This window comes from Ostrea edulis, chromosome 4 (genome assembly GCF_947568905.1).
Source record: "Ostrea edulis chromosome 4, xbOstEdul1.1, whole genome shotgun sequence".
Classification (NCBI taxonomy): domain Eukaryota; kingdom Metazoa; phylum Mollusca; class Bivalvia; order Ostreida; family Ostreidae; genus Ostrea; species Ostrea edulis.
This window is the reverse complement of record NC_079167.1, coordinates 14,661,336-14,675,140: the sequence shown is the minus strand read 5'-3', so window position 1 is coordinate 14,675,140 and position 13,805 is coordinate 14,661,336. Positions and strand designations below refer to the sequence as shown.

The following is a 13,805-nucleotide window of genomic DNA, read 5'->3' as shown; positions in this document are numbered from 1 at the left end:
TTGCCTTCTCCAGCTCCTACAAGTAAGAGCCTCAGTTAACATCCCTATGCTCCTTATGTACCTTGGATACTGGTATGCGATATTGAAAAATACATATGAGAATGATATGGAATAAAAAATATGATACAAAGAACCAATGGAAATAGGAACGTACGAGTACATGAACGTGATAACTTAAGAAAATATTGCCACAGAGTCTTTAACTGGTTAGAGTAGCTTTCTCCTAGATGATATCTTATGACTGTGGCCTATTGTCATATCTCAAAGGTCACTAATGCTGTGGAGTTATGTTTTTGTGAGGAATAAATGACTTCACACAAAATTTATTCTCTGAAGGCAATCAGGTCATGTATTGAAAGCCAAGATCACAGTGGATGTCATCATAAATTCTGTTTGTGTCTGTCATTTGTTGTTTTGAAAGTTAGAAGCTTTTTATGTTATTATTAGATGACAACCACTGTAACTGAAACAGGAATGAGTGTAATTTAATGTTAGAATAGTCCAACATTGTTTGGTGTAGTCTGAATTCGTATTGAACATTCCATTGCTTATTATTTTTTAATTAGGTTGTGAGATTTTTAAATGCAATACTAGTATCCTTGGAATGTCAAATGATCTCATGTTGTATGAAGTTAACTGTTTACTGCTCACCAAACCAAATAAGATTACAAGTGAACTTTTCAGATCAATAATGTCTGTATGTATGTCTGTACATGTGTTAATAATACTTCACATCTCCAGAACCTATCAATAGACTTAAACAAAGAACTACATCTGAGCTCAGTTTGGTCCCCAAAATTTACAGTTTTGCTTTTGTTTCTCTGGGCTTTAAATTTTTCAGCATTACAGGAGGTCAAAACTGAAATTATACCCCTCCTTCCCCACAACAAAATCGCGGGGTTATACTGGAATCACCGTGTTTGTCTGTTTGTATGTCTGTAGACATGTGGTTAAGCTGTAGCCTGTAGATCTCTTCATCTTATAACATTTTTGGAAGCTTCTTTTAACTTGTATAGATGCTGTATCTGACCTACATTTCATGCTTCAATGAATCTGGTTAAGGATAGCATGTAGGTCTTTTCCTTATTACAAGAAATATCTCAACAAAACTCACCCATGGCTACAGGTGCTCTGTTTCATTGCAAGATTAAAACATAGTTGACTATTTATGATAATGTATGTCAAGTAAATGTACTTTTAAAAAAATACTTCTGTAGCGGTCAGCCGGGTTCGATCGCCGGTGGCCAGATAGCTCAGTTGGTAGAGCACCTGACTAGAGATTCAGGGGGCCCGGGTTCAAATCCCGGTCTGGTCCGTTGCATTTTCTCCCTTCCTGTTACATTTCAAAGACATACCAATTGGGATTATGAAATTTTCATATTAGCAGTAATTTTACAAGGTGTGTAACTTTGATTTACAAGATTGTATCACAGGTTATTGAGAAAAATATGGTGTTTGAATGATACAGTTTTTTAGAATATATTCAGTTTGGGATGTGCCCCATGGAGGGTATCAGTTCTGTTAGGACAGCTCTAGTCTGTTTTAGATCCACTGTTCCACAAGTGACAAAATTATCTTCAAACAAGACCCTCTACAGGAAATGAGGCTACAAGAAGAATGTAAAACTTTTTGTATAGAAATATGTATACTCTATACAGGAATCCCATGCCAGCTGTATAATGTAGATTCCAGATTGATTAATGGTAAACCATTTGCATATAGGGAAGATCTTTTATAAACCCTCATTAAAAACACAACAGAACAATTTGTCAGAATAATAAGAAAGAATCCAGGACATGTAAATTCAACTCATGCTCCCAGGAGCCATGTGGGACTTTTCTGTTGATGACATGGGTCTAGAATATTCTGATAGGAATCTGGGGGGGGGGGGGGGGGGGTAAATCTATTTTTAAAACTCTCGAGATATAAATTTTTTAATCAAATTAAGTTAACATACAAAATTCCTTAAATAGTGGCGAATCAAGTATATATATATGTTCATACATGATTGTGGGGTTGGGTGGTGGCCATACATAGGTTATAGAAACATTACTGCAGTGTGCTACACAATATTATCTATTGGGAATAATAGAAATACCCAGAACACAGTTTATTTATATCTATAAGAGAAGGTGAATGTTGTGGTTCCTGGGTATTGTTTTGTTGTATTGTACTTTCCATGTATTTCTTATCAAAAACATGATTCATTTAACATGTATTCTTCATCAGTTTTTATGGTAAAATATTTTGCTTGTACTATAAATTTGTTGCATTTGGTTGATGCAATGGTTTAAAATTATTCATGTTGGGGACAAATGCTGTGTTTATGAGTTGAGTCCTGCTTTTGCTATGGCTGCATTAAATCCAAGATATTAAAATAGGTAGTGACTGCTCCTTTGCTTGGAATGTTTAAAAATTGAGGTCCTGTGTCATGGTAGAAATTGGCACAATAAAGAAGCCTCACTGCTACAGCCCTGAGTTAAATAGACTAAAGAGATTACAGACAGGCAGAGGAATATCTCCATTGATTTCTGTTAAAAGTCAGGGTCATAGATGTTGTTGACATCAAATAAAGAATACCATTTTAAGTTTTCTTCTTGTGGTTACTGCAGAGATGCCAGGAGGAGATTTCTGTGGGTCATAGGTTAAAGCTATAGCCACAGAATTTTTGAAAACAGTCAGTGTTGTAGGTATAATTTTTAGATTATCTTTTGATTTTCAACCTTATACTTGCTTCATATATTCAATATTGTAAAAGGGAGGCACAAAAGAAAACACTTATGGATATCTAGGTCAAAGGTCAAGGACATGTAGTAATCCAGTGTATGCTACCCTTTCAATGATGCCATGTTGCAAGGGGGATTCTCATGTATTAAAAATATTAAGAGGGTATCCATAGTCAATCAAGCACTGGTTATAGGAACTTTTTAGATGTATCATATTTTGAGGTAACACACGACATGTCGATGCCTTTCCACAGATTGACTTACTGGTAATTATTACCACGTATTTAGCTGTGGTTATGATTTTCCCTTGTTATGAATGTATTGGTTATAATATAAAGTGGTATTATCTAGTTTGTTTTATTTTTAGAGTTCGAATGAAAGTAAATTGCTCTTGTAGCCATTGTTTTTTTTTGCAGCACTGTAATTTTAGCTGTACATTAGATGCACATACTGGTGTTCAATTTTAATGGAATTTGTTGAAATACTTGTGAATTATTGAAATTCTTTTTTTTTAAAGGAGCAATTAATATTCTGATATAGTTTGTGTGATGATGAATGATGTATTTTTCTTTAATGTGCCATAGGCAGTTATAACAGCAGTTATAACAGCAGTTATAACAGCAGTTTTAGATTAATTTCCATCCAGTCGCTTGTCCTGAGACTGTAACACTACAAGAGATCATTCTTTGTATCAGCAATTCAGCTATCATTCAACATTATACTCAAACATGCACACAGAGGATGTTCATCTTTTATTTCTGATGGATTTATTGATCCGCCCCCTTTTTTTCTCTTAAAACTTCATATTTGTTCATGAATATTGGATAGATCATATAGTTTGCAATCATCCATTTAGCATTATTTTTACTTTGCACAATGACTTCAGACACTTTGAAGATTGTGTATCTTATGTTCATTTAAAACTTATGTTTCACCATACTGCAGCACTAGACCTGACATGGTCTTCTTTTTCAGCAAAAGCTCATAAATTCCAACAATATATTATAATGATTAATTGTTCTCTTTTGATTCATTCATTATGAAGATGACGACCTACGTGTATCCCTGTATGCTCTAAACATGTGAGTAACATACATCATAGTGCCATAAATGAGTAAATGTCCGTGTTTAACATTATATATTTCATTGAAAAATATATTTTGTTTGAAAAATCATACTGAACTCATTTTTTTTTTTTTTGGTAATAATTATGAAACCTAAAAAAATCGTACTGAACTCATTTTTTCGGTAATAATTATGAAACCTAAAAGCATTTATTACAAAACATCTGGATTTAATTTCTATTAATGATTTTTAAAACTTTAACATCAACTTTTTGAACTCTGTTTCCTAATACATTACCAGTGTTTTTGCATCACCATTGTAATGATAGCCATATCCTCATGAATGTGATACAATTCTGAACAATTTTGCGTATGAATCTTGATGAATATAGTACGCCGATATTAAGAAGTTGTAACAGAACTGAAATTAAAATATAAATAAAATAAATTTCATTTTTCAAAAAATACTTGAGGGTATGAACTGGTAACGCTTCACAACGACATAGTTTTCATGATGCTCTAGCGCGCTTCATTAAGTATGCTGAAGTTAACCATCGCAGTTCATGTCCTCGTGTATTTTCATAAGTGAAATTTATTTCATAGACATAGAAAACTTTAAAACTTCAAGTGTGACGTTTTTACAGTCGTATACAAAGTATGTATGACTTCAGGTAAAAATCAGAGCTGGGAGGCCAGAAACTGCAGTTGTTTAATTCCTGCTTATGGTGTAAAAGTTACTATATGTTTAATGAATTTTATAGTAAAAGAACTAGTCGACTAATTTATGGCACTAAGCTGTATATTTAAATGAATTCAGAGCCAAAAGTCACTTACGAGCTTACCAAATATGATGCATGGTTGTTCATTTCTAGGTAATATTTTACTGTTACCTCTTTCTTTCATTTTGTCAAATTTGTTGATTTTTGGGCATGCAATCTTCTGTACTTGTTATCGTCTTCAGAGTAAAGATGTTTGTTTCTGTATCTTGTTGGTTTTTAACAATTTTTGTTACATGATGCACTCTGGAACAGAGACAGCATACTAGCATATATGCAACTAATTGTAACACTGTCTGATTATTTGAAGATATCATCAGTAGTTAGATACTCCTCCAAATTTTGATGAGGGGTATATACCGAGATTCAATAAATTAAAAACAGGCAGCCGCCACTTCATTTACATGGTGTTGCACTTAATGGAACTGACGGCTGCAGTTTTATTCCTATAACAGCCACCACATAATTAACATGGTGGCTGCCAATTTAAGAAATAATTTATGTCGTATAAAGAGTACACAGACAATAGCATTGTTTTTCAAAATGAGGGTAGCACCCCAAAGAGAAGTTGTCTTCCAACATTCTTGACAAGAAAAAAAACCTAGAAAAACTTAAATGTTCTCTTGTGCCCAAGCTTCATATTCCTAATTCATGGGGGGGGGGGGGGGGGGGGGGGGGTGGACGTTCGTTCTTTATTTCATCATTTTAAGCTTACATTCTTCCTATAAAAAAACATGGGGTGGGACACAAGCAGCCAATATATCTTACTTTGCAAGTGAATATAAATTACTTTGTAAAAATAACGGAAAATCAACGTTGTCAAAGAAGGGAAAGGGGCATTCCCCTGCTCCTGCATGCCTGGTATGCAAGTATATTTAGTAAACATTAATATATTCTCGTGTACACATTTGATATCGTGAACATTCATATAACTTTGTACATTAAAAGCAAGTTCGACAAACAATAACGCTCTCAATTGTAAAAGTTGCACCCCCTTTCGTTGTGGAAGAGAGAGAGAAAAGAGGGACGGACGCCAGTTGATTAACCGGCGGCCGCCACATAAATTAAGTGGCGACCGATTTAAAATCAATATGAATTCTCTATCCTGGGGCACCCTCCATCTTCCTTGGATACAGACTCTGTTTCCTTCCTATTACATCCCCATTAGTGATTAAACCAGGGACCTAAGTGATATACATATACATCCCTACTAAGAGAGCATCAGGTCACTTCGATCCCAGGACCCCCACTATGGTGTATTGCGCACGCCATCTAAAACTGGTAAGAAAGTATGGCAAGAACTATGGAGTGCCAAATTAACATAAACTCAAATAATTGAAGACATCTTCAATTATTTGAAGATATCATCAATTCATTTGATGCGCGCAACAGTTTGATTAAAGATCTCTTGAAATAATTAATGATATCTTCAATTCCGAATTATTGCGTGCATTAATTGAAATGATGATAGCATTAATTCTTCAGCTGAATTGATGCGCGCTTTAATTGAATTAATGATCTCTTTAAATGAATTAATGGTATCAACAATTGAATTGATGCGCGCTACAATTCAATTGAAGAGAGCAATAATTGATATAATGCGCGCATTAAATCAATTGATGAGAGCAGTAATTAAATTGATGCGCGCATTAATTCATTTGATGAGAGCAATAATTGATTTAAGGCGTGCTTTAATTCAATTATTGCTCTCTTCAACTGAATTAATGATATCTTTAATTCCTGTGAAGAGATCAATAATTCTTTTAGAGAGAGCAACTATATAATTAAAGATATCTTCAATTCAACATATCCACAATTGAATTAATGATCTCTTTAATTGAATTGTTGCTCTCTTTAAAGGAATTGATAGCACATTAATTCCTTATACAAAGGCAGTGTAAATGATTAAAGATATCTTCAATTGAATTAAAGAGATCATAAAATTATTTATACCGAGCTCTAAATTAATTATTGCTCTCGCATTAATTCAATTGATGAGAGCAATAATTGAATTGAAGTGCGCATTAATTCATTTGATGAGAGCAATAACTGATTTAATGGCGCATTAATTCAATTAAAGAGAGCAATAATTGAATTGATGATATCTTCAATTATTTTGAGTTTTTGTTAATTTGGCTCTCCATAAAGAACAGCAGCATGATGTTGGCGTCACTAAACCTAAGTGCTTTCACTTTTGATTTTGCTGTGTTTCTAACTGCCAATAACATACAGTTTTGGAACGAAGGCATATTTCACCACATGCGTACATGTATGATGGGTTGATAGAATCCCAGGGTTACGGTGCTTATTTATTTAAATTAATTACAACAATTGGTGACCCCTAGAAGAAATTTGAAATTTAAAGATATTTACTGTGTATATTTTTGATATTTTTAAATTAATCCATTAATTTTGTCTATACTATGCCATTGTCAACCTTATGGAGCGCCAAATTTACATAAACTCAAATAATTGTGAGGACATCTGTAATTATTATACGGTATCGTCAATTCATTTGACGCGCACAACAATTCAGTTACAGATCGAGATCTTCAATATTAGTAAATGATATTATCAATTCTGAATTATTACGCATATTAATTGAGTTGATAGCATTAACTATTCTACTGAATTTAGACAGTCAACTCAATGTATGCGCGCAACTTCAACTATTGCTTCAATTGAATTATTGCGCGCATCAATTCGGTTGATGCAAGCAATAACTGAATTTTGACTTCAATTTAATCAATTATGTGATTGATTCATTTGACTTTTAGAGAAAGCAATTACATAATCTCAAGAGATATCTCCAATTCAACGTAACCATTTTTGAATTGTTTTATTTTACGTCCCATCGAGAATTGTTCATTCGTATTGAGACGTCACCAGCAGTAGGTGAAGTACGACTTCGACCTATGTTTAATAGCGTTCAGCAGTGACGGTTCTTTAACGTGCCAACGCCTGTCGCGACACGGAACTTCCGTTTTAAGGCTATATCGGAAAGACCTGTAATTCTTCTAAATGCCGAGCGTTTGATGAAGGAGCAATCACTACCTATTTTAACTTCTTGGGTTTGCACGGCCATGGAACGAGCAGAGCTCAAACTCACAACCTCCCGGTTACGAAGCGAACGCTCTACCACTGAGTCCCCGCGACCGGTCACTTGCTTTAATTGAATCGTTGCTCTCCGGTCGGAGTTCTTTATGATACCAACGCCTGTCATAAGACGGTTTTCGAAGGTCAACCGAATGACCCATGTCCTGCTTCTAATCTTATCTCAAATGCTTGACAATAGAAGTGAATGCTTGATATTTGACTGCATGTTTCAACGTTTCATGTCGGACAACTTTTACCCTGATAAGATGAAGTGGACAATCCATGGATTGAACGTCTATGACAACAAGGAAATATTGTAGTTTGATGTATACATTAATAACAAAGTATAATCAGGTGACCTAAAGTTTGATATCTTTAAAGGAAGCATTTCCAGGTGTGAATGATATATTAATGCAACGTACATGTACAATCCTAGACCCTACCACTAAAATTTCACAGAGGAGTATTCAAATTAGAATGTCCTATTTCCCATAATGCTTCCTAGGGTATATTTTGCCTATTAAAACAACCAACTTTGGATAAATGATATGATAAACGCAAGTCCATAACCTGAACTATAAGTCTACAGATATTTACAGGAGTACATGTTCACGATGCCATTTTTTCCCGCGACCAGAATATGACCAGAACTGTCGTATGCAATGTTCATGGGTCTTTCTAGGTAATCCCTTTTTGTTGAGTGCTTCAGAATAACTTTGAATTTCGGACTGAGAATAGTAATTGCCCCTTTCTGCTGGTCAGCGATAAAGACGTTGTCATGGATATCAACACATACACCCCCTGGTATCCAATCTCTGGTGGATTCACTTTTGGTGTGATATTCACGGAGAGTTTTCCCATTCTTTCCAATCAAGAAAACGGAGTTTGTTCCCCAATCTGATGCGATAATCTCGCCCTTGCTGTTGCAACAGATGAAGGCTAAGCTGCGCCTGCGAGTTCTCCTAGTTGCCCTTGGTATCGAAATGCTACTTGTGACGTCACCGGTCTTGTCGAAGATGTAGACCTCATGTGCGCTGCTGTCGGCGACTGCAAAATTTGTGCATTCATACACGCAAGTGGGATAAGTACTGCTGGTGCCGTCCATAGCAATTTTGCGATTGTAGTCGGACGAGTACACGGAAACTGAGAAATTATCGCTACATATGATGGTGTCATCACATATTGACACACTGTATGACTTCACTCTTGCAAGTGCTTCAAGATATTTCCCAGTTGAATTGAATTTCTTTATTTTTCTGTTGGCATTGTCTCCGACGAGAAAGAAACTATCAGTGCAGGCAAGACTGCTGATCTTAGGACAAGTTTCGTCTTCGTTTGTGAATGTGTTGATTTTCTTCACCATCAGCAACTGGGAGACTTGTGGTGCTCCACTGACATCTGAGTTTTCTTGTGGCAGGAGAGGCACAACATTTGACGACCCCGGTAGGAAATCAAAGAATCGAATTGTTTCAATGTTTCCAAATATGTTCCGAAGGCGCACCTCCGGGAACTGGCATGTTACTTCGTCACGAATTCGGGGAAGATTTTCTAGGATGTGAAGCCTTTGAAGAATCATGGGCTCTAGATATATTACTTCGTCATTCTTTCCAGCTTGAGCGACTTCGTTACAAAATTCGCAGCTTTCTTGAATCTTATCCTTTCTTGCTTTGACTAGGTCTAATTGATCTCTGCAAATCTGTCGTTGTCTTTCCATGTGAGCTTTAACTTTTTGAGTGAGCTCAGCCTTCTCAGTTTCAATTTGAGCAATAAGCTGCTTTGCTGAGTTGTCCAGATCTACAAGTATTCTTTCTTCCTTTTCATTTATTGTCGCTTCGGTCCCGTGTACGCCATCTTCGATATCGTTCAGATTTTTCAATTTGGTGTCCAAGAACTGTATGGACGTTGCAATTTCCTGACGCTGATCCACGTCTGCTTCGTCTACAGCGACCGTGTGGTGGCTGTAATGATACGACAGCTGGCACTCGTGACAAACTAGGAAATTACAATCATAGCAGAAAATGACCAGTATCTCGTCTGGATGTGAGGCGCACATTATTCTGTTCAGTTGTCGAATAGCATTATCATGCACACCTTTGATGACACTTTCGAGATCTACTACCGTATGGTTGATAGTCTGCCGGGTAGCTGAATGGGAATTACTGCAACTGGGGCAGAGAAGATCACCACAATTTAAACATTTTGAGGTTGCAGCATTTTTCTTTTTTCGCAAAGAGCAAATATCGCAAACCTTCCCCTTGCTATCGTGCGAGTTGTGGACACCTATTACCCCATTTAAGTAAACATTGTCTTGAAATCCATCTACTCCTCCAATTGGAATGGTGATATATTCCTCGCATTTCGGACAGGGGAATCTGTCCTTGCTTTTGTTGCTATCGAGAACAGCTTGCAAGCATTTCGAACACACTGAGTGCAAACAAGGAAGAATTTTTGGCCGCTGCAAAACGTTTTTGCACACTATACATTTCAAACTATCTATACGTTCCTCGTCTATATTTCCGGACATACTTGGTAAATTATTTCCAAAGTGTAAAATCTTCTTACACTAGAGACATGGTGTGTCCCAACAGAGCTTACAGAAGGCGCCAGACAGTTTAAATAATGATTTGGAAAGCTTGCACTGTGATACGATGTTTAATCAAAGCGTGAAATAGATAGGCTTTTGACGTATTTGCTACCTGTAGTTGTACCTATGGTGGGACATTTATGAAAATGTGTGATGAAATATTTTTTTATTTACATACATCCCTTTGAGAATTTTTACTCGTATTGAGACGTCACCAGCATTCGGTGAAGTACCACATATTTAGACCTATGCTTGGCTGTAACAGCGAGAGTTCTTTAATGTGAACAAAAAAAAAAATGCATCTTACGTTCACGAGTTAAAAAACGACCCGACCAGACTTTCAATTTTCCTCATTTATGTATCATAATACCAATACAGTTCGCCCAGATTTGGGTGTTTTGTGCTGGAACAGGACACTCAACTGATTCGACACGCAAGAGCTTGTTCTGCGTATGAACAGTTTTTAAGTCGATGTAGGCTGCTAACAAACAAGTTGATGTTACAGGGGTATCAACAGTCTCGTTTAAAGTCAGCATTTCGCAAATTCAGTTGTCGTTATAATGATCTAGTTTGCCAATACAACCTATCATTGAGTGAAATGCTGTCTGGCGTGTTTTATGTCAATTGTTAAGTCGTTCTTTACACACTGAATTTGACTGCGGATCACTCCATTTACCTTATCAAGATATAGGGCTCACGGCAGGTGTGACCGGTCGACAGGGGATGCTTACTCCTCCTAGGCACCTCATCCCACCTTTGGTGTGTCCAGGGGTCCGTGTTTGCCCAACACTCTATTTTGTATTGCTTATGGGATTTATGAGATTGATCACTGTTCGTTATTTTTAACTTTTCATTCAACCTTTTTGTTGCTCGTTCCTACCAACTCGACTACAGCGTGATTGAAATTGACACATTCACCCTAAAGATGTAAATTTCACGCAGCAAGCGATTAGATACTTTCAGCGGTGAAGACGAGCAAACGGACGACCATTAGGGCATATACATTTTTGCGAATAAGTGCTATATAACCATAGATATACAACCCTACCCTGATGGACAACTATGTATTTATACTGAATATAGACAACTATATAGGTTTACTGCTGATGATTCTCTCTTTGAATTTACCCAGCAATGTTTCACCGTAAAATATCAGAAATCGGTGTAGAAACTTACTAACATGTGGAATGGGTTGAAGGTTAGAGGTTGTGTGCTTTCAAAGATATTATTGTTCAAAGGGAACGCGTATATCTAGTAAATTGAAACCATGCTATTCATTTAAATCTATATTTGGCAAAGGGTCAGCCGATTTTAACTTATCAAAATTTCTTTATTTTCCATTTAGTCAAACATTGAATGCCCTGTGATAATGACCATACCTTAGCGGGTTTTTTTTTTACCTGCTCCTTATAAATTTAGATTTGCATTATACTTCTGTAACTTGTATAAACAATGCAAAAAATCAGGATACCTTTGTTCTCATCTAGTCTTTGGGGTGGTAATTGTGGGATGATAATTCAACCCCATTGTTAAATGCACAAATGAATATTATTGTATATGTACTTGGGTAACGCTACTATGGGAAACTTTTTTCAGTTTGATTATGAATATCACTGTTTTTATATAAACATACATCTTGTCTTTTAAGAGCAGATATCACGGTAAAAATTCTTGCGTGTATAATAGGAGAAACAGGTCCCACGAAACGTGCTCTTTAGAAACCAGTTTCCTCAAACATTTGTTTTTAATTTTCGGCAAGCTTCGTGCTTCTTGAAAATTAAAATGATCGAGCCTGGAGGTTATAAAACTTTTACCGTACTCATACTCAAACTCAACTATGTTTGTTTTGAGTACAACTTTGAGCAAACTTCGAAACATACTCGAACAATCTTGAGCATGTGCTCTATTTCAGTGTAAGAATGATTTTATGAAAGTTTTGTAACCTTCACTTTTAAGTATGAGTTACGATTTAGAGCACCGAGTTTATCTGTGTTTAATGTGAATGTTTAGTTTTGACTGGAACCTATATATCTATGTTTAATGTGAATGTTTAGTTTTGATTGGAATCTATTTATCTGTGTTTAATGTGAATGTTTAGTTTTGACTGGAGTCTATATATCTATGTTTAATGTGAATGTTTAGTTTTTACTGGATTCTATATATCTATGTTTAATGTGAATGTTTAGTTTTGACTGGAGTCTATGTATCTATGTTTAATGTGAATGTTTAGTTTTGACTGGAGTCTATATATCTATGTTTAATGTGAATGTTTAGTTTTGACTGGAGTCTATGTTTAATGTGAATGTTTAGTTTTGACTGGAGTCTATGTTTAATGTGAATGTTTAGTTTTGACTGGAGTCTATGTTTAATGTGAATGTTTAGTTTTGACTGCATCTATATATCTATGTTTAATGTGAATGTTTAGTTTTGACTGCATCTATAGATCTATGTTTAATGTGAATGTTTAGTTTTGACTGGAGTCTATATATCTATGTTTAATGTGAATGTTTAGTTTTGACTGGAGTCTATGTTTAATGTGAATGTTTAGTTTTGACTGAATCTATATATCTATGTTTAATGTGAATGTTTAGTTTTGACTGGAGTCTATGTTTAATGTGAATGTTTAGTTTTGACTGAATCTATATATCTATGTTTAATGTGAATGTTTAATTTTGACGTACCTATATACATTGTGTTGATGATTATTTTACTGAAGTTGAATGCACACTACAGACAGCCATTTAATGATGAATTTAGTATCGTTGTTTAACAGTGCAATAAAGCTAATGCCTTGAAAATTTGCATTTAATGTAGAGTTTACTGGCGCTTAAAAACGTCAGAGTACATGTTTGTACCCTGAAACATTGTCAAACAAATATCCTAGGTTAAACAATAATGATAAGAAAATTTCATAAAATTTCACCATATAATACTTAAGAAAATTATATAATTTTTGTGGCGCGCCAACGTTTTAGCATTGTAACATATAGGAAAACATGTTCGGTATTATCAAACAATAGTTTAATTCAAGCATCTTTATTCCGTGATTCAGTACTTTAAATCATGGTCACTGTAAGCAGGTTAGAAAAAGAAACAACGAACCGAGTGAAAAATAAATTTGATATAGAATGTATGTTTATTCAATTAAAATGTAAATAAAAAGGTGAAGATAACGAATAGTGTTCATAAATCATACAAAGAATATTCTCCGATACACATCGGAAGCGTAAAATCCCGTGGGGATCCGGGTTAGAACAGGTCCTCAGTACCCGTTGCTTGTCGTAGAAGGCAACTAAATGGGGCGGTCCTGCGGATGAGACCGTAAAAACCGAGGTCCCGTGTCACAGCAGGTGTGGCACGATAAAGATCCCTCCCTGCTCAAAGGCCATAAGCGCCCAGCATAGGCCTAAATTTTGCAACTAGGGCTCGGTTTTCAACGTCAAGACTTTGTTGGATACTCAACTTTTGGACTAGGGGCCTAGTCATTTACGTACAGAGTGTGTACAGGAAGTAGATTATCAACTTGTCAGTCCTGATGAAGACAATAATGTTCAACCAG

The 13,805-nt window shown here is 35.7% G+C and overlaps 1 protein-coding gene across 1 annotated transcript; it reads right to left on the bottom strand.

Moving 5' to 3' along the window:
• Positions 1–8,027: 8,027 nt before the first annotated feature.
• On the bottom strand, positions 8,028–10,218 carry LOC125671979 (E3 ubiquitin-protein ligase TRIM56-like). The gene has a single exon (XM_056162026.1). It carries the CDS (start codon positions 10,184–10,186, stop codon positions 8,246–8,248), a length of 1,941 nt encoding a protein of 646 aa, XP_056018001.1. The 5' UTR covers positions 10,187–10,218; the 3' UTR covers positions 8,028–8,245.
• Between the last annotated feature and the right edge of the window lie 3,587 nt (positions 10,219–13,805).